Source organism: Larimichthys crocea, chromosome XIII (assembly GCF_000972845.2).
Source record: "Larimichthys crocea isolate SSNF chromosome XIII, L_crocea_2.0, whole genome shotgun sequence".
NCBI lineage: Eukaryota > Metazoa > Chordata > Actinopteri > Sciaenidae > Larimichthys > Larimichthys crocea.
In genome coordinates, this window is record NC_040023.1 from 39,752,077 (window position 1) to 39,773,677 (window position 21,601).

General features: G+C 40.5%; 3 protein-coding genes across 6 annotated transcripts; 1 reads left to right on the forward strand and 2 right to left on the reverse strand.

Annotated features, from left to right (window-relative positions):
• Positions 1–702: 702 nt before the first annotated feature.
• kat2b (K(lysine) acetyltransferase 2B) lies at positions 703–8,682 on the reverse strand. Its single transcript, XM_010736117.3, has 18 exons — positions 8,351–8,682; positions 6,973–7,099; positions 6,450–6,595; positions 6,266–6,352; positions 5,994–6,175; positions 5,725–5,916; positions 5,411–5,514; positions 5,141–5,266; positions 4,507–4,640; positions 4,173–4,381; positions 3,965–4,091; positions 3,757–3,867; positions 3,397–3,540; positions 3,172–3,286; positions 3,029–3,059; positions 2,616–2,679; positions 2,435–2,519; positions 703–2,148 (listed from the first exon to the last, which is right to left on the reverse strand). The coding sequence occupies exons 1-18, from the start codon at positions 8,549–8,551 to the stop codon at positions 1,955–1,957; spliced, it is 2,379 nt and encodes a 792-aa protein (XP_010734419.1). The 5' UTR covers positions 8,552–8,682; the 3' UTR covers positions 703–1,954.
• A 560-nt stretch (positions 8,683–9,242) lies between these two features.
• On the reverse strand, positions 9,243–16,575 carry rab5aa (RAB5A, member RAS oncogene family, a). Of its 3 annotated transcripts, none has more exons than XM_019264259.2 (6): positions 16,347–16,575; positions 13,250–13,468; positions 12,794–12,945; positions 12,528–12,650; positions 12,202–12,295; positions 9,243–11,984 (listed from the first exon to the last, which is right to left on the reverse strand). In XM_019264259.2, the coding sequence occupies exons 2-6, from the start codon at positions 13,413–13,415 to the stop codon at positions 11,869–11,871; spliced, it is 651 nt and encodes a 216-aa protein (XP_019119804.1). In that variant the 5' UTR covers positions 13,416–13,468; positions 16,347–16,575; the 3' UTR covers positions 9,243–11,868. The 3 variants fall into 3 exon arrangements, with proteins under 3 accessions (XP_019119804.1, XP_010734417.1, XP_027142054.1); XM_010736115.3 differs by having other exon boundaries at positions 13,250–13,471; positions 16,347–16,574; XM_027286253.1 differs by lacking the exon at positions 16,347–16,575 and adding an exon at positions 15,827–16,091 and having other exon boundaries at positions 13,250–13,471.
• Positions 15,451–21,338, forward strand: otud6b (OTU deubiquitinase 6B). Of its 2 annotated transcripts, none has more exons than XM_027286250.1 (9): positions 15,451–15,495; positions 17,877–17,985; positions 18,519–18,667; positions 18,945–19,043; positions 19,391–19,591; positions 19,758–19,878; positions 19,986–20,047; positions 20,130–20,236; positions 20,721–21,338. In XM_027286250.1, the coding sequence occupies exons 1-9, from the start codon at positions 15,466–15,468 to the stop codon at positions 20,803–20,805; spliced, it is 963 nt and encodes a 320-aa protein (XP_027142051.1). In that variant the 5' UTR covers positions 15,451–15,465; the 3' UTR covers positions 20,806–21,338. The 2 variants fall into 2 exon arrangements, with proteins under 2 accessions (XP_027142051.1, XP_027142052.1); XM_027286251.1 differs by lacking the exon at positions 15,451–15,495 and adding an exon at positions 17,711–17,774.
• The last annotated feature ends 263 nt before the right edge of the window (positions 21,339–21,601 follow it).

Consider the following 21,601-nt stretch of genomic DNA (forward strand, 5'->3'; position numbering starts at 1 on the left):
CTCCTGCTGTGTGATGTAACAATAAACATTATTTCTTCATTTGCCCTGTTGCTTCATACACCTTCATATTAATAGCTCTTGCAGAATGACAATGAAATCCAATTCATGATGAATTTAGACTTTATTAGAGGGAGGTTTGTTTATCCTGACAGGCTGAACACGTCAAAGTGAAGATGGAAAAGTTCAAGGTGTTCATGTCAGTCTTGAATAATTAATCCTTTGAAAATGAACTATGGCTATGGATTATAATTCTAGTAGTAATTAGACCTGAAAGGCTCCTTAAAAGAGCAGAGTGCAGGATTTAGTTTACCATGTTTTGTCGTTGCTGATTGCAACCCCCTAATTTTACCCTGAAAGAGAAGCTGCAAAACATGAAAGGTCCTATCTAGGCCAGTGTCTGGCCGTTTTGGGAATCTGTAGAAACATGGCAGATATAAAAGGCTTATTTTAAGGTAACAAAAACAAATCAATTCTTATTTTCAGGTGATTATACACGAATGAAAACATGGTTATACACATTATATTCAGTTTCTGCCATATTCTGTAAAGAATCGGACACGCTGGACCTTTGAAAGGCAAAAATAATCCAAGTGAAGAACAAGAAAACACTAAACTTTAGCCTCACTTCTGTTTTATTCTTTAGTCTATAAAATAGGCTAATACTATGTCATTTAAACCAATTGTACAAAGAGCATGAAATAATTTTTCCAGACATATTACAAAATGTATTTTCTCCCTAAAGTTTGAAAAGTACAAACACCTTTTTACAAAACAGCAAAACTACATGGTATTGCACAATCTTTTCATTTATCTCCAAAGTATAAAGTTATCAATCTCCATCTGCAGGACAAAAATAAGAAAGAATAAATTAAGACCTTGTCTTTAGCATAATTCTTTTAAATTACAGCACATAAATAAGAATAAACTCTAGATAATTGAATTAGTCCTTAGTCGACAGCGGTAATTTATATGTAAAACAAAAGAAGACGCTCTTATTTATGTTAACTAATACTTGGAAAAATAAAAGTGCATTTCGATAGTCAAACTGCCCTATGTGGCTTATTGGGAAAAAAAGATTTTTTTTTTTAGTTCTGAAACAGAAAATATATGTTATATACACATTTAAAATATACAGTGGGTATAAGTGCTTTAAAATAATTCAAATCTGTACAAATTTAAAGTACGTATTCCTCTTTTGGCAGGATGAACTCATCACAGACAAACTTTGACCTCAATAACGCTGTGCACGCTCACAGGAACAGAGTTTAACAAGATAGGAAAACCTGAACTCTCAGTCTCATTCCTCACAGGTTAACACTTTGTGTAATGACTTAATACACTGAAAGATGCGGTTAGTGCTCATGACAACTCCACCTGAGTCAACTGAGAGGTTGAGGCAAACACTCAAAAAGGCAAGGGGATGAGAGTATGAGAAGAAAGGAGTAGAGATGGAGATAGGCAATGTAAGGTGTACGGTGAATCTCCAGTCAGCTGTCATTCTGTGTTGCCTTTCAACGTCAAACACAAAAACACTTACTGAAGCTTTCTGCCCTGTTTAATATGTATTACTATGACGCCTTCCACTGTCCTGTTTTCCAGAGGACTCTGGGATATGTGATGAAATATGAAGACACAATGCTTCTTTTGCTGTAACAGTCTTATGGGCCTTCATCAAGGCCTTCCCCTTGTGGCCTATCTTTCAGTGTAAATATCAGTCTAAGCTACTGATTCAGGATCTGGGCCAGCATGCATTAGACATTAAAAGAGTGCTGATCTGACACCTGTTTGCACCTTTTCCATTAAGATTTGTTTCTGAAACCTTTCCGCTCCAGAATCAGTAGTCCTATTCTTAACGGCTCCATGCATATAGATGTCTTTTGCATCACCCATCACCTAACCTTAACCATTTATAGTCTGGGGACATCCTTTGTTAAGGTAAGAAGAAACTTCTCAGCTACTTCTCGATGAGGCCTGCTTCTTTGATTTTGGTGTAGAAGAATTTCTCCAATAAGTTGGCACACTTGTAGTACTCGCTCTCCGGAGGGTTGTATTCACGACAGTTGGTGAAGATCCGCTGCATGTCAGCCATGAACAACTTGCGCGTCGTGTAGTACCTGCTCTTCAGACGCTCGCTCATCGTTTTAAGGTCTGTGAAGAAAAAAAAAAAAGAACTCTATCGTTTATATTGCTTTTGAAAATGTATACTTTTATCTATCTACACATCATGTTCCTAATTGTTACCACTTAGATGACAGTTTTGAAGAAAAACCACTGGAATGTGCTAAATGTGATGTTCAGAGACAAAAGATCTGCTCTTTTGCTCAATATCTGACTGGACCGAAAAATATGTAGCATGGAGCACTCATACTGTAGAAACATTTAGATCCTCTGCTCTCTTGTCACATAACCGGCATCCTGCATAATGTATACATACCCATGGGGAAGCGAATGACTTGGTAGTACCCAGGCGCTTCTGTTTTCTTCACTGGCTCCATGAAAGGCCAGGCGTTCTGGTGACTCTAAGACAAAAAAAAGACCAGCCTTGTAAGAATGAAGCATGTGTGTGTGTGTGTTACAGGTACACTGCATGTGTACGTGTGTGTCCTGTATCCCACCTTCACATGTTGGAGGATGGTCTTCAGCGTGCTGTACAATTGATCTGGGTCCTTCAGTTCCTTCCTAAAGTAACAGAAAACATGCTTTATGAAGTTGTCAGTGATGACGGTAGGTGGGACCAACAAAGGTATTACAGTCAAGACGAAAGCTGTAAAAGTGTTTGTGATGCTATTAGCCAAGCCATGCCAAGACATTAATATGAGTGATTGTTCTAACCTGTTAATATTTATATGCATATTTTTAGACATTTAAGACACAATGTCAGCCTTTCTGTTCTGCTAGTTTGTATCATTGCTGACCCTAACTTAAGTTAGAAACCTGCTTCTTGCCATCATGGGAAAAACATTAGTCATTAGTCATTAGTGTGAAGGCACTCTGCTATGTTCAAATCTTGTACAGTAGTCACACTTACCCTTTGCCCACAGGCTTCCAGCCAGTTTCACCTGTTAGTATAAAGGAACAACAATAAATTTCACATATCATACTATAAAAATAAATGTAAGATATTGTAAATGTGCTGCATACTGTAAAGTCAATAGTCAACAAGTAACATACGTATGCCAGGAATGCTCTCAATGGGAATCTGCCGAACTCCTTCCTTAAAACAGGAAAGCCCTGGATAGACTTTTCTGATCTGAGCCTGCTTCCTCTCTATCAGCTTCTTGATGATCTGAGAATGAATGAAAAGTTAGTGCGTGCAGGGACTACAACAGAAAAAGACACATGCAAACAATAAATATTAAAATGCAAAAAACAAAAAACAAACACACACACACACACCTCTTTCTGCTTCTTGATAATAACAGAAAACTCCGTGTAGGGAATGCTGGGGTTAAGCTCACAGCCCATGAGTGTGGCTCCCTCATAGTCCTTGATATAACCCACATATTTGGCCTTGGGAACCTTGATGTCCTTAGAGAAACCCTGAAGAAAGAGTGAGAGAGAGAGTGACAAGTGCTGGCAAGTAGTAGTAATTCTACTTCTCTTGAGGACATTTGTAGAAACAAGTGTTAACCAAAAGGTTGGTTTTTGCAGGTCATGTAAAGGTTGACAAAGTTCAGGACAGAAGGGGGACAAAGAACACTGCATCATGTGACCAAAAATCATGTATCATGCACTTGAATGGATATAACATGTTACCTGTTTCTTGAAGTAACCGATGGCGTACTCATCAGCATAAGTGAGGAAGTTGAGGATTTCATGTTTTATGTGATATTCCTTCAGGTGATTCATTAAATGGGTCCCATATCCCTAAAAGCAAAACAATTCAAATAAAAACAAAGGTCAAAGCTGGCCAATCAGATAGCATGAACTTCAATCCATGCAAAGAAACAAGACGTGCTCTCACCTTGACCTGTTCGTTGGAGGTGACAGCACAAAAGACAATCTCTGTAAAGCCCTGTGATGGAAACATCCGAAAGCAGATCCCTCCGATCACACGTCCATCCTTGATCAGTGACAGCGTTTTGTGCTTCCTGTCAAAAAAATAAATAAACGATGAGGTCATGATGTACCTACATCTTTGAATGTGATGATAAAACATGGTTAACACTCACGGGTCAAAGACCAGCCGTGTGATGTACTCCTTGGGCATGCGGGGCAGCTGGTGAGAGAACACATTCTGGAGGCCGACGAGCCACATCAGGATCCTCTTATTGGGCTTCTGGTTTAAGGAGTTACCGATAACGTGGAATTCAATCACCCCTCTGCGCTCCTCTAGACGGGCAGCTTCGTCACGTGCAGAGTGAGCTGACAGCAGACTGGTCTGCACAGGAAGGAAGGCATAAAATAGCGATGATCACCTTTGTTCCTCATCACTGTTCCTATCCGAAAGAAGCTGTACAGAGGTCACTTTTTGGCCAGTACCACAAACAAAGAATAACTGGATACCTCTGGAATGGCAGCAGGATCAGTGATGGTTGCCATGACTTCACTGATGAGGTCCATGGGGATGTCACCCACCACCCGGGGTCTCTTGTTTTCCTCATGGGGGAGAGGCTCCGAGGGTTTGCGCTTTTCTCCAACTATGACGCACGGACACAGAGGAAGGCACTCATCCTCATTACATGTCTCTTTTACACCTTCTCACCAGTTGAGCAGTGTATCTAAACCCAAACAAGAAGTTACCCAGCATTTAAGGTCAGCTTACGACGGGTCTCATCAATCGTTGCTTATGCATGATGGCAGAACTGACTTACTTTCGGTATGTTAGGAAGTTTTGAGGTATATTTCACTTCTGTTTCTAGGCAAAAATTCTAATAAGTATTTGAGGAAATGGGTTAGATGCACCCTTTGAACATTCAATTTCTAAACAAGTTCTCTTTGAAGTAGTCAGATGGAGGAGATGAATCTGTTATCTGCTGAAGGTCAGGTGCAAATACCACTATTACACATAAACACGGTTTAAATGTGAAACACAGAACTAACTTCACCCTGCTGCACTGTTTACTGTCAGGTGTAGGTGGTTACGTAATAACCTGGATGCATTGTAACATTTCAGTAATTACAGGTGTGACTTAAATACCTGGGTTTGGCTCCAGCACAGAAGCTGTTTTCCTTGCAGGACTGACACTCCCACAGGTGGATGGATCCACTGACACAGGACTGGTGCTGTAGTACAATTGTCTGGCCACAGGGGGTGGACTGATAACTAAAGAACGACAGAGACTATATTAATACTTTGTTTTTATTCTTACATTCTTATGTCTTAAAATGGCTTTTAAAAAAAGTCAGCTTGAAGTGTGTCTCTGTGAGGGTGTGTTTCAGTTAAGCCTCAGTTAAGGGTGTGTGCTACCTGTATGGATAGGGATCTGCCCTCCTGCTGCTCCTGCCAAGAAGTCTTGGCTCCAGATTGGAGAACTGTGGCTGTACACCTCCTCCTCCAGCATAGATAAGAACCTGAGTAAACGCATAAACAAAGCAACCACAGCTTTACTATATTAAAAAGTGTGTCAAGCATGCACGCATATGTGGCCTCTGTGTGGTTTGACACTGTGTAAAAGCGTGAATCTCTGCCGTGTGGCTAATTATATGTCAGTCTGAATATAAACTTAAGTTTGTGGTGTATTTCTCGGCGTGCAATCTCAGAGTTTCTGTGTGTTTTCTTACTTGGGAAAATGAGTAAGGATGAGTGTGCGTTTCTCAGGGGGCAGCTTGTCCTTTTCCTGTCTCGCCTGTTCCAGCAGTTGCTTCCTCATCACAGTGAACACCGAACGCAGCAGCGTCCGGCCGAAGATCTGAGTGGTCTCGTACCGAGGCAGACTGTCGCAGAACTGAGGCACATTGCAGTAGCAAAGCCATCTATAGCACAGACATAACTCTGTTTAAACACTGAGCCTGTAAACAGGTGTGACGCATGTTAACAGGACATCTGCTACCTGGTGTAGTTGGCTTTGTATCCAGCTGCATCGTCGTTGGGAACCCTCTGGCGCCTCTGGGAGGGCGTCTCCAGCTGCCAGTAGTTGATCTGGTTGAGAAACATCTTGGCCAGCTCCATAATGGTTTGACGTTCCTTAGATGGCAGGTGGCTAAATTTGTATTGAACAAAATTGTTCACCCCCTATTTGAGAGTGAGAAAATAAATGAATGGGACAAACTCAAACACTCATTTGTGCTGCTTTTGTATCATAGCCTGGGCATGTGTGATCACCTGCTCTATGCTGGGTTTTTCAAATGGAGGACTCTCCTGTGCTTCTAACATCGGTTTACCCATCTGCAGGATGGATTTCCTCAACAGCTGATAGATAAGCAGAAAAGAGGTGTGTTCACGTGTACTCAGTCTGGGTTGTAAAATCCTATGTTTGTATATTTTGATAGTAAAAGCAGAGACTTACTTTGAAGAGTGAAAAGTAGACCTGTTTCGTGTCAGCATCCTCCTCTTTGTGTACACATGTGTAGAGATACTCCACATCCAGGACGATACCTAGAAGTCTGTTCATTTCCTCCTCGGAAACATTTTCTAAATGGGTTACATGATCACCTATGAAGAAAAGAGTAAACGTTAAAGTTTGCAACACAGAAAAGTTCGAAGCTAGACGCTTAACCCTCCTCAGGCTCTTCAGTTCAGATGTATTTATATAGTGCCAAATCATAACATGAGTTATGAACAGGTCCATATAGAGCAGGTCTAGAGTGTACTCATTATAATATGATTTACATTTACCCAACAATTCCCACCACGAGCAAGCACTTGGCAACAGTGGCAACAGGTAGAAACATTGAGCAGAACCCGTTCCATTGGTGGGCGGCCATCTGCCGTGAACGGTTCACTCATCAGTGGTACCACATATGCAGCATACTCTGCACTGTTTAGTATCATTATCAGCTGATGCTTCTGTCATAGACTTGCTGACGTACCCAAAGTGTGCGAGCAACTCCGGCAGGGCTCCTGCAGGTTGACTGCGCTGGACTGCTGGTCAGTTCGTGGGGGTGTAGGAGGGGGGTTCTGACTTTTCCAGCCATTGCACTTGCAGGCTCCCTCAGCCTAGGACAAAACACAGTTTAAATAAGTTAAGGCAGGACTAAAGTTGAGGTTAAATACACTTTAACCAACTTTTTAATCTGTGCAACATGGATTCAGAGTGGGCATCGATATACTGATGCAGAATTGATCTTTTTAAGGTCCAGTGTGTAAGATATAGGGGACTCTAGAAACTAAAGTAATAAATAAGAATCATCATATTTTTGTCACCTTAGAAAGATCCCAATATATCTACAAGACACTGCAGGTCAGTACACACTGGCTCTAAATAGGGACTTTTTTAGTGCATGTCACGTCCAACATAGTTTTTCCTTCACTCAAGAAATGAGGAATGGAAAAGGGGGTTGCAACTTGCAACTAAATCCTACACAGTGCTCCATTAGAGAAAAAAACAGACAGATGGATTTCTTCCTGGTTGCAAAGTTAGTTTATCTGCGTTTTAATCACAACAGTTTACAACTGGCCCTTTTAATTAAAGATGCATGATTTAATTAGACAGTGAGAGGGTAATGGCTTTTAAAACGTGACAAGACCTCTTAGGTTAATGGAGATTTGTTATGACTGGCTGGACAGTATCAGGAGGTGGGGTGCGGAGGCCTGTCACCGACAGCTGGAGGTGCCACACTGAGCATGCGCGTAAAACAACAACAAACTCCGCCCACCTAGCCCCCCCCCCTCTCAGCAGCTGTCACCCTGTCAAAACAAAGACCCCGTCCCTCTCTGCGGATGGTACCCCGCATAAACCCGATAAAACGCCCTCCGTGTAAGTCCGCGCGTTGACAGACGGCGCGAGGACACTGTAACGTTTCCCGTGGAAAGCGTTAGACCGCGCACGAGCGCACACACACGCTCGGGATGCAGCCGCTGTGCACGCACACACAGCCCGAGCTACTCCCAAGTCACAGCGCCAAGCCAATGTTTACGTTCACCAACCCCCCACCTAGACAGAAACACAGTAACATTGAGCAAACAGCTTGCAGCTGGAAGGCCAGTGCACAACGTCCCGCACTAATATTAACGTTTTCATTAACTGCATTCTTCATATCGCGTTTGAAATAATTGGTCCGTGCATGCAAAAATGAAAAAAAAAAAAAAAAAAAAAAAAAAAAAAAAAATGAAGTGCGGCAATGGCTTCCTTTGCTGCGCTTGCATTTTGTAAACTATTGCAACCAAGCTCAGGAAACACGATCAATAAACAATCAGCCCTCGAAGCCTCCGTGTTTAAAAAGTCTCATATTTGCAGGTAGAGCATACTTTGCAGGATGAATACACTCCGAGTTTTTCCAGTTTCTTTGGCCGAGGTGAAGAGCGGAGTTGCGCCTTCTTCACGGCGATTCGTGCGGATCCTCCAGCGGCGCCGGAGCCCTCCGTCCCCCCGGCTCCAGGAGCGGCCGGAACCAAGCCCGCCGCCCCGATGGCCGGCGAACCTTGCTGAATCCCAGCGCTGTCGGCCATGATTCACACCGAACCCCCGACGGGACCCCCGGCCCGGGAAATAATCGCTCTGCCCGTCCTCTCTATTCCTCAAACGGAGGATCAGACATGGCGCTCATCCTTATTTTCAATTTCTCACTGTAGGCCCATTTTCCTCCGCTAGGGGACTCAAATGGGATAGGCCAATTCTACTACAATTCAGAGAGGAGAGGTCACAAAAAGCAACCATTTGTAGCAAAATTTCAAGGTCAAATGTAATACAAAAAAATTTGGCTTGCTATACAGAGCCATGTCTGAGCACACAGTGACTGTGAATCATGGGGCTGTCATGCAATCAGTAGAATTATAATACCAGTAACTGATATTGTAGAAAATATATTAAAATGGATGTCATATTATAACATTAAAAATACAAAAAGCAACATTTTTAACAGAACAATTTGTTGAAACCCTTGAAGGAAGGAAACATGGCATCTAATCAAATTTAGACAGTCAGTTTAAAAGGTCAGACATGACCAAAAGAGGAAGAAAACGCTTTCATAAATTTAATGTTAAGTTGAGAGGAAGAGAACAAAAGTCTAATACATAACCTGAAATGAGAGAAAAACTGTTCAACAACCACCATCTGTGAGAAAAAAAAAGCCACCAAATCCACATTGCGCGCACACACGCACACGCACACACAGCCTGATTACAATAATAAATGATCAAATTTATTTCAGTATTTATTTGGTCATTACATGACAGTACTGTAAAATGCTTGCATTTAAATGTTTCTGGCTGCAATTAAGTGTTCACGGCAAAAAGAAAAACAAAACAAAAGGAAAACATACAATTTACATCCTTATTATGTGTTAAATCATTTATTCATGTATCACCATTGTGCCAGCTGATAGTTGTTACACTGTTCCTACAATATCTTCACAAGGTTACTGAGATGTTACGGAGGGGCAGACTGTTGGTTAATCAAACTGTTTTTTTGTATCTGTGTCTGACTCCTCTGGACTTTTTTACCACCAGTTCAGGTTTTTACTTCCAGGGAGGAGTAGTGGACAAGGCGTCATAGCCTGATACCACAAAAACAAAAACAAAAGAACAAATTAATGCAAGAAAGATTTAATGTTTAAAAAATAGAAACCAAAATGTTTGGAAATTATTTTTTTCTTTTGAGAAAAATGTACAAGACAGACGACTAAATAAATGCAATTTCATTTTTTTGTTTTGTTAATAACACTACATACATTTATAAAGACCACCACTGATTATAATTTAACCATTTGTGTGAAAAAAAAAGGAACAGCAACAAAATTCCAAACCCAGATTGTAGCTGAGTTTTTTTTCTGCTAACTGTACATTTCTTTTTATGATTATCTAGACAACTCCCTAACAAGCATTAGTCCTGTCACTGGTAAATCAAAAAAAAAAAAGAAAAAAGTAGACTACACTGCAACACCCTATTTACAGTATATTATTTATATATTTATATTTATATATATATTTATATTTATATCACACTGGCTGTAATTATGACAGGATATATTCATGAGCATCATTAGTGCAAGGCATGAGTAAGACAGACTTGTAAAAAGAGTTACTGACCCGATGTACTGTATGTATGTATGTGTGTGTGTGTGTGTGTGTGTGTGTGTGTGTGTGTGTGTGTGTGTGTGTGTGTCTCTGTGTGTGTGTGTTGTAACAATGTATAGTGGGGGGACGGGAAGAAAAGGGTGTGCTCAACATAGGTGCAAAGAGGTGTAACAGACTGTGTGTGTGCATTTATGTACAGTAATGTTTAGGTCTGACAGGGTTGACAAGGAAGAAGTCAACGTGTGTTCATGTGCAAATGTGTGTCCAAACACACAAAACACACACAAAAACATAAAATGGGCACGTGTGAGTGAGTCTATGGATGAAATCTGTCATCAGCCAGCCATCCCAGACCCAGTTTGTACACACTGACACACAACTGTGTCTAAAGCACTTCCTAATCAAGAGGAGACGACGAATAATTATGATTCGAAGGTGATTATGAAGCAGCCTTACATATTGCAACTCCCAACTCGCTACCGCTGCCTTTTTACCAGGTGCAAACCCAACAGCGGTCCAGCAACATTAACACAACGGAAAAGGTTCATCTACATCAACTAATTCATCCAAAGACAGAAACCAAGAGACCCCAGTATGACCACAAAGGGATGGTCTACACAAGATATATTTAAGGACGCTGCATCAGGAGATGGAGAGTTGGTGACACTTAAGTGTATCTCAGAGGGCCCTGCGCCTTGTTGTGGAGAAAGCTGGGTGGAACAGGTTTTTTTTTTTCCTTTCTTTTTTTTGCTGTGCTGCATTGGTCCTTGCAGACACTCAAGTCACAGAGTAAATACTGTGAAACATTGCACAATGCCACTAGGAACAGCTAGAAGCAGGCATGGCCCCAGAGTGGAGCCTCTGGGGTGGTGGAAGAAGAATGTACACTAGTGCTACTTTGGGTTTAGTGGGGCGGGGGCATGGACAGCAAGGGCAGGCAGACGAGATCAGAGAGAGAATCTAGAAGGACTACAGTTCATGAATGTTCTGAAACTTTAAGATAAAAGGGTCCCAGTGACAAGAGAGAGGTGTGGAGTTTAGGATTCCTCTCTTTCTCTCTCTTTCCGACTGCCATCTTTCCTTTCTCAGATTCACAAGAATACACTCTGTTTCTCTAATAGACAGTTTTTCTGTGCGACTGCAGACAAAAAGGTAAAACACAGTTTTGTTTTTCTATTTTAGGCCATGTAAGTATACAAGTATGTGCACCCATTTGACAAAGTTATAGCGATCAACAAAATTATCAAAAAAAAAAAGAAAAGAAAAAAAAAAAGAAGAACAAAAAACAAGACTGGCATTAGAAATGCAGTAGTAAAGTCTTAAGCTATTCCAGAAAAAGGGAAGTGACCACTTCCTCTAAATGAAACTCAGATCTATACGTCGGAAGGAAGATGATAGAAAGCAGGGCACATAATGTCTCTAATATCTGCTATCATTAATCTATCAATAACAACTGATAGATGTAACAAGCTTGATGGCAGAGAGTAAGTAAGAATGGTTAGGAGGCTTCACCAGGTAGCAGCAGAACTGTGACGGAGGGAAAGAGGCAGAGATCAGTGTGATGGCACTGACTTCATTACTGCAAAAAGAAAAGGGTGGAGGGGCACAGGGCGTCTTTTCTTGGTTTGCAAATGAGAGAACTGGAGATAAGAGTACAACACATTGCATTAGTAACTGCAGTGGCATTCAGGGCATCGGCCGCGTTAGTTACTGCTATACAGATTGGTTTCAGGGGGAAGGCGTTCTTCTCTTTAGTTACTGCAGCATGGAGCCTTGGCTGGCTGGGCAGCTTCTGTCAGGTCCACTCCCCTGTTCCGCCCGCTGCTGGCTCCTGCAACCTGAGGCTCACTCTTCGGCAATCTCTTTGCTGAAGGGGAAAAAAACACAAACCAAAGTAAACAACAATAAAAGAAACGTCAACTTTTCTTTGGCAGGGTACAGAAGTTAAAAAATTAAATAACTGTCATAACTTCAACCTTCCACTTAATCAAAAATAAATACTCACAATTGATCAGTTTAGTTCTTATTACCTCTCTACAACTACACTGGCAAAATGTATGAATTAAGTGTCAGAAATGACCTACCAATAGCCATAAATATCTCATTCACATTCATAGATGTCTTGGCCGACGTCTCCATGAAAAGTAAGCTGTTGTCATCTGCGTAGGACTGGGCGTCCTGTCAACACAACGTAAACACCATGTATTTTCATGTTGTCTTCACACATACATGCATTTAAGGACAAGAAAAGACATTCAGACTGCGAGTCTTGGCAGTAAAGACTTGAAATCACTTGTAATATATGTTCTGGATGTAATCATATAAAATAAAACCAAAGTCATTTAAAGTAGGAGATGAGTATTTCCAAAGAAATCCAAAAATGATCAAGACACGGTTTGTTTGCTCTGACCTGGAAGTCGACGGCTCTCTTGTTGGCTAGGTCAGCCTTGTTGCCTGACAAAGCGATGACTATATTAGGGCTAGCTTGTCTTTGCAGCTCCTTCACCCAGTTCTTTGCCCGTGCAAAGGATTCCTGCAAATAAAAAAAACAACTTGTTGTACACTGCTGAAGTAATCTGACTACATCTTGAGGGCAAGTATCTTCAGGACAACACAAAGTGAAAGTAATGTTGGGAAAATTGTATGAACAATTTAGTCAGGAGTGCATGAACGTGCCTCGTTTGTGATGTCGTAGACCACGATGGCGGCCTGTGCTCCTCTGTAATACATGGGGGCCAAACTGTGGTAACGCTCCTGACCTGCAGTGTCCCAGATTTCAAACTTCACCGTTGTGTCATCTAGACACACTGTCTGAGTGAGAAAGGCCGCTAAAAGGAGAAGATACGGTCAGAGGTGATAATCCAAATCTACACCACAGATGTAGCAATAATCACAGTGACAAAATGAAATGGTTAACTTCTGCAAAATATTTTTACTTTTGAGTTTTGTAAACACTTATTTTAAGGCACTGTTGTGACAGTAGCAAAAAACCCAATCAGCTGCAGGGAAAGACACTTGCAGCTGATTGGTCAAAGACAGAAAAACGGCAAATGGAGACACAATATACCCGTCTGATCTACAACCAACTGGCAGGTCATAAGAAAAACCCTGGTCTGTTCATTTGAAGCTTACCTCCTATTGTGCTCTCTTGGAATTCATGGAACTGACCCTTGACGAATCGCAGCACTAAGCTGGACTTCCCAACGGCTGACTCGCCCAACAGCACCAGCTTAAACTGACAGATCTTGTTCCCTGCATTGGGTCCATTGGGTCTCGAAGCGCCTCCCCGATTGGCCATGACCTAGTCAGATCCCCCGGTGTCCTGCGTGCCAAACCTCACTATCAGGACGTCTGCTGCAAGAAGAAGAAGAAGAAACAGATTTACTGACTATTATCGAGTAATGAACAAGAGCTGGACTTTTATCAGAATAAACAGAACAAAATAAATCTCCTTAGAGTGAAATATGCTCCAACATTTTAAGTAAACAGTGCAAGTTTCTTAAAAACACTGACAGTTTCTACAGCTGACATTTAGTTTCAGAGCTGTCGACAGTTGTCGACTCAAAGATGTTTTTTCCCCTTTGTTTTGATATGATGAGGGACTCTACGTGGCTCAAAATAGAACAAAATGTTTGGTTTCCGATATGACACTTGTGAAAGAATTACACTATTATACACAGAAAGTGGAAAAATAAATACAACCCAATGACTAATCAATTTTGTGTAGGCAGTTTGTAATAGTTTTAAGAAATGGATAATACTTAAAAGGGAATGTAGACCTTGATCTCCAACAAGGTTATAACATAAAATACATAAAAATAAACTTTTAACACTGGGGGGAAAAGCAGTGAGACTGAACTACTTCTGTTTAAGTGAACAGGATGATGACTGCTGTTACTCCAACAAGCCTGAAGACAACTGGAGACGAGAATGCAAACATCTGGCTCGACACAGTTTACCAAAACTAAACACAAATAGAATAATTAATTAGTAAATGTGTCATTTGGCAAATAAGAAGAGCAAGTATTTGTCACAGTTCTGTGATTATCAAGCCTTTAATTTATATTTTCCAGTATATTTACATAGTGGAGTATCATAAGAAACATTAGCCAGCACCTTTACCATCATTAGAGTCACTTTCTATTCTCTGGCATGAATACATTCTGATGATACATTTTGTACAGTAAAGTCAACTCACTACAAGGCCAGTGCATTGAAAGTGCTGAATTTCACACGCGTATCACATTCAAGCCACAGCATCACTAAAAATGCCACTTTAATTCAGTCTTTATATTATAAAATGAATTCATTGTATGATTATTCCTCAGACTATTTTGAAGTCATTTATATACAGCCGATTATCTCCATGATGAAACCTCTTTAAACATGCAAAGGCCTCATTTAACTGTACTTGTGTAACGGCTGACAGAGTTTTTCCACAGTTGGATATAGTGCCTATATGACTGACGTTATGAAAGAGGCAAAGAAATCCCATCACAACCACATACAGTAATGGTAAGCAAAGGAAGCCTTGTCAAGAGCCACAACAGTCTGAAGTGCGCTCACCCACCCACATTACTCAAATGTGTTACAACGGCTGGAACCTCTGTATGGATACATGCCACGCATTCATGCATTTCTTAGTAACTTATTTAGGGTTGAACTGCTGACTAATTTGTAAACAACAGATGGCTGTTGTCAGGAGATAATGGCGGTCTATGTTCGATTTGGCAGAGAATTTGTCCTGAGCATGATTTGAAGAATCCCATCCCTGACCACAAAAATGACTTTTCACCGTGTACCTCCCTGATCCAGGAGACAGATAATACACCTAAAACGCACATACCTTATAATTCTCACATACTGTGTGCTCTCTAATGCAATAAAGTACAGTGGCTCTGCAAAAAAATAAAAAATAAAATAAAATAAAATCTACCTTTGCAAAGCATATTAGTCACATTTTTTGCTGATACTGGGTCTCTATGATTAAGCCTGAGGCCACAGTTTATGATGGTGTTGCGCTGCATTATATTACATAAGGCACATTATGTTATATATGTTATAGGATAAGACAATACATTATTGATTGGGACAGGATGTCTGTGTCAGTCTGTCAAAGAAGTTATGTCACTGTTCAATACATCAAACCATCAATAGATTATATAATTAAGAGCTTTGGTTACACAAGAAACTTAGAAATGGGAAACATTTCTACAACAGAACAAAAGCCGATGTGTGTGTGTGTAAAACCTTTACTCGTGTTGCAACACGTGTGTTTTTGTTAAACACAAAACATATCCGGGGATGAGGAAGCTCACGGTCGTTTTTGGATGAAAAGCTCCAGCCCCATGAAAGCGACTAGTGAGGCCGTTATCGAGGTAGTTTAGGTCAAGACATGTATCTTTTTATATTTAACAAGATCTTTTAAAAAAACACACGCAAGCAATAAGAAAACAAACACGGATTAGGACACCGCTGCTGACTGCGTTTCCTCAGACTCATGACAGGGACTGTCAACAAACGCTGCGCAAAGCAACGCGCGCAGAAATATTTGCGTTTGACTGCTGTCAGTTGACTGTAAACACACTTCCTCACGTTGGCTGCTCTCATATGTCTGTTTTGATTTTTACAGAGGAGAAGAAGGAGGAGGAGAAGAAGGGGGGGACGCCATTTTCCAAATTGTTTTTGTTGTCTAGCTAGTTAGCTTACCTGCTGTTAGCCAACCGTAGCTTTTTAAACTGGCCAGTAACGTCAGTTACACTTGAAGGGAGGAAAAAGCTCATGAAAACAACACACACAGCTGTGTGAAATAAAAAACAATACAGCGGGTTAACACGCCAGTCGCTGTGTTGTTAGCTATCAAACTGAACGCTGTTATATTTAACGGGGAGTAGCCAAACCCTCAATTAAACAAACACTGACGTTAGCCTGCTAGCGCTGTTAGCATTCCACCCACTGACCTGCTTCCACCCGTTTAGCCGTTAGCTGTCACAAAGTCAGCCCGTGTGGGACAAACATCTCCAATGACACCACATGAACGCAGCCGGACACGGCAAGTCATGACAAAAGGCCTGTATTCCTGCATTAGCTATATCAAACATCAGCGACATTAGCTGGAGTCGGGCTAGCGAGACAGCGCCAGGCTAACGTTAGTTAAACGTTAGCCGCCGTTAGCCTAACGTTAGCCAGCTGGACAGCACAAGTTGTCGATTCATGTCAAGTACGCTACCTGAGAGCCAGGCGATGTTTTGAACTTTAAATACCACCGCTGTAGTATTCACACACGGACACCCAGGACACTGTGGCGAGCTGTTGTTGGGGGAACCAAGAAAATAATTTCAACAATCCCGTCACGTCTCCTCCTTTCTTTCTTTCTTCTCGCAACTTCCCCTCAGAACCAAAACACACACACAGGCTCTTCCGCCCCCCGTGCCACGTCACGCCGCGCGTCTTGCCCCTCCACGAACGAGTTTTACTGCCCACGATCATTCATGTAATTATACTGTTCATCAAATACTTGCAACGGATTGTGGACTGGCCTTGTATGCACATTATTTTATTTTATCTGATGTTTGCATTTATGTTGTGAATATGTTGTTTTATAGTTTGATCATCAGAATCAGAAATACTTTAATAATCCCAGGGGGGAAATTATTTTTGTTACAATACTACAGTTTAAGTAATCATCAATTAAGAATAAAATATAAATATAAAAACTATATAAGGTATATACAAGAACAAATTTTACATTAAATGAAAAGTAATTGTTCGTGTTTCTGTCGGAATACAGAAGGGGGGGTATCTTCTCACAGATTGTTTTTTAAAATAATATAAATATATATATATATATATAATGACCCTCATCACACATCAACACTGAGACTAGAGTGGTCATAAATTGTGAGCAGTTCAGTTAAATAATGATTTCCCCTTTCAGACTGATTCACTGGAACCTTTGTAGAGGCCTGTAGAGGTGAAGTTATCCGATATTTGACAAGCAAAAATAATTAATGTCAGAAATAAATACGATTTTGTGCAACATAAACATCCCAGCTAACAGATCACTTTCATGAGAGATTCCTATTTGGTTATATTTATAAAGCTTAAATGCATATTGTGGTCAACAACGAGAGGGGCAAATTTACTAATTTATTGCCATAGTATCATAAATGCATGTATTGTATTCTGTGGGGTGATCAGATCAGAAACTAGGTTGGGAACCAATGTTTAAAAAGAACTTTGGAGGTAAGAGCGATGTGATAATTGTATAAAATACAGAGAAAAGGGAAAGTGAAACAAACATCACAAAATCTCAGCTAAAAAAAAAAAAGAGAGAGATGACCAAATATTCTCTGGGATCTCAAGGCCTAAAAAAAGATCCTGCTTTAAATTTACCTCATGGGTTCAATAAATATTTATACAAATGTATTGTATAATATTGTATATATACATACATGATAACACATTATATAATATGTTATTGTAAAATAATTCTTGTATTTGAAAACCTTCTTACCAATAACGTGTTGTTGACAAGAGCTGACATAAGTGTAGTACCACAACCAGCCGACAGGCGGCGGTATATCGACGTCAATCAGAGGTTAGCTAAGCGATGACGAACTAAGCCCGCCCCCCTCCCTCTCCTCTTCCGGTTCAGGTCATATCAGCACATTTTATTTATTGTGGAATATATATTTTTATCTCTTGTCAGTGCCTGAGCCATATTTTATAACACGCCGACTATCTAACAGTTTCATAGCTGCCACTGAACAAAGTGAGCAAACATCCAGTCATGGAGGAGGAGACAGTGGAGACAGCAGAGGAGCGGCTGGCGAAGCAGCACCGCAAGGAGAAGAAAGACATGCAAGGTAGCCAACATGTTTTCACTCATAGTTTAATTTTCTGTCTATTTATTGGAACTGAGCACAGTGTAGCCGGGATTAAACATATCATATTTTAGGAGTCATATCTGACTGAAATGTTGGACCCATAACTAATATAATAACAATGTTATTATTCGTAAATGTCTATTTGTGCAGTGTGTTTTCACCAGTGGTTTATACGCATTGTAGTTTTAGGGCTATAATTAATTCATAAACTTTTTTTTTTTTTTTTATCTCTGATGTCAAAATATAACTGTCAAAGGCAAAATACAGGCCATGAGTAGCACAGATTGGAGATTTTACTCGTACGCTCTTAATGCCATGTTATGTAAGCTATAGTCTTTTAAATCATAGTGTAATGTAATGCATCCTTCTTTATATTGGTCATCCTGGCCCTCTGATAACTTCCAGTTTTTCTACTAAACATCCAGCACCATCTGAGAGCTGCATCATGTGTGTAGGCTGTAACACCAAAGTGTTGTTTTGTCAGACAGTCTACTCTTGTGCTCCGTTTTCAGCTAAAATCCAGAGCATGAAAAATGCTGTCCCCAAAAATGACAAGAAGAAGAGGAAACAGATGACTGAGGAGATTGCCAAACTGGAGGCTGACCTCAGCCAGAGACATGAGGAGGAAATCAGGCAACTCAAATCTGAAACTGACACGAAGGTAAGCGTCTGCGTGAAGATGATTGGTAAATCTCGTGGCTATGCATTAGGATTTTACTTAATGAGACATGGCTGCCTTAAAAATGTACCCTTTAATTAACATGGGTCATTCCAAAATGAAAATGAACATAGTTTAATTTAATTAGTTGGTACATTATGAGAAAAGCAAATTCTTTCCCATGATGATGATTCTCATTAAACATGCTTTAGATGAAGTCTGTTTATTAAGATAAATGTCATTTTGCAACACAACCTAAACTCTTTCACACTCTCACAAGGTGGAAGAGGTGGTTAACGGAGTCGAGACTATGAAGATGGAGGACGGAGAACAAGAAGAGGTCAAACAGCCGCGTGTAACAAAGGCCCAGAAGAGAAGGGTGAGCTACACGTTCCACCTCATAGCCCAGACTGGACAAACTAAACACTGCTCTAGATAAGGTGTTTCAAATTACACCACTGGATGCCACTAAATCTTACTCCTTTAAATGTTAAATGTTTACAACAATACAACTGTGATGACAGAAGCACACTTTAGGCTTATAATCGTCCTTTAATGTATGTCTCTATCTTGGACAGCGGTATGATTAATGATTGATTATTCTTTAACAATTGATGTATAACAGGTAGTTTAATAAACTGTCTGTGTTTGCTTTCCATTTTAAACTAGACTCAGTAATTGTTCTAACTACTAATTAAATCAGTTTTATTAAATGATCCTCTCCAGGACAAGAAGGCGGCCCAGGAGAAGGAGAGGGAGAACAGGATAGCAGAGGCCGAGGTGCAAAACCTGCAGGGTGTGAGGCACCAGGAGGGCTTGATGCTGGCTCAGAAACTCGCCCAGCAACAGCTTCAGATCAAGGAGATCTCGTCCGATGGCCACTGCATGTACCGCGCTGTTGAAGATCAGCTGGCACAGCGATCAAAGGTACATGTTGTTATATTAATAACTGCAGCCGCAGTTTGAATACCTAATGAGAGATGGGATAAGCAAACGTGTATCATCGATACTCTGTGCCAGTGTTGCTCTGACAAACTTAGAACATTGTTTATACATATGTTATCATTAAAGTACACATTGTGTTTTATTGTAGCCTGAGTTAGTCATGAGTGTGAAGGAACTACGGTCCCGCACAGCTGAGCACATGAGAGGCCATGCTGATGATTTCCTGCCTTTTCTCACCAATCCCAACACTGGTGACATGTACACAACAGGTAACACTCTTATGTTTGTTTTGGTTGTCGGAAAATCTGTTCTAGGCATATTAAAGAATGGTAGATATATATTCCACATGACATCTTTTGTGTGTGTTGGTTTCCAGATGAGTTTGAGAAATACTGCAGTGACGTGGAGCACACAGCAGCTTGGGGTGGACAACTTGAAGTGAGTTGTTTAAAAGTTGTGTCACAGATGTGCCGTTGCTTCTTGTACTTTTTTAATAATTATTCCCTTTTTTCTCCAACAGCTGCGAGCTTTGACTCAAGTTCTTCACTTGCCAATAGACGTGATCCAGGCCGACTCCCCGGCTATAAAAATCGGGGAGGAATTTAAGAGTGAACCCATCATCCTTGTGTACGTTGTGTAAAAGTTATTATGTTTGTTAGGAGTTTAAATTGTATTAGCATAGCTGTTAAAATAGTTCATGCAGTTAAATGAGAAGAAAAATGGTTATACAGGTTTAGACTAGACATTAGGGTTGATTTACACCTTCTGTGGCAAACCAGCCACTGTTTTTATTGCAGTTTTTGCATCCTGCAAGTTTAAATATAATCTGTAATTATGTAAAATAAGCATTTATCAAAAGCTTCTCTCATAGCGCATGCTGTTGCTCCTACCAGTTAAGATCAGTGTAAATGATATTCTATACTGTACTGTACTTGTTCATGAGGGACATAATGACACATTTGGATGCTCATATGATCACATGTAAATGTTAAGAAATTGATAACATCGTGGTTATGACACCGCACACTACAACAGCTGTAGCATAACTTGTATAACTCCAATCTATGTATGAATGACAACTTCTGTGAATATATTTTCTCTTTGTTTGCAGCTACATGCGTCATGCCTATGGACTCGGAGAGCACTACAACTCTGTGGAGCGGCTAAAGGACCCGGCCAACACCGAGGACAGCTGAGAGACGGCTCAGTCTTGGTGTGACATAAAGCAGTGTGTGTAATGCGGAGTGTTCGAACCACTCACACCAAGGGCTCCTAAATACACATGTATATGAAGGGAGACCCCTTCCCCTTCATTGAAGACATTGTTAAGCTGAGGTTAACAGAAAATGTCGCTTTAAACGCATTATAGTGCTTTTCTGTTTAGAAGTCAAAAGATATCAGCGGGGAGAGTGAAATGTAATCCATCACTTCTGAGAACAATATCATCGTGCTAATGAAAAATGGCATAGAAAGGAAATTAATGCTTTAATGGGTTTACACTTGAGTCTGTCACAATGACCTCCAGGGTTCCCTTCAGCCCATTTTGAGAGGTAGTAGTGGTGTGTGTTCACCTTTCATCCTAATCCACGATGTAAGAGCTGTTGATCATGCATGTCACTAAATGAATTGTCAGCACTGAGGGGCCGTTGGTCTTTTGCACTGTTCTTGAAATGAACTGAATTATCGAACTTGTAAATTATCAGTGCTACATAAACACATACAATACTAATAAGATATGTCACTGCTTTATTTATATTATGACAGATGAAGAAAATAATAAATACTTTTTCTCAGGACATTTTATGTCTTTAACTTCATATGATCATCAGGAGGCATACACACATCAGTTCATTGTTTGCAGGCAGGCAACAATTATCTGAAGAAGTAGCTGCACCCACTGTCTCAATCTGACCTAAATGTTTTATCTGCATGGACGTACTATTTTGATCACAAATGGTCTCCCTCAGGTTAATTTAAGTTAGTAAAATCCAG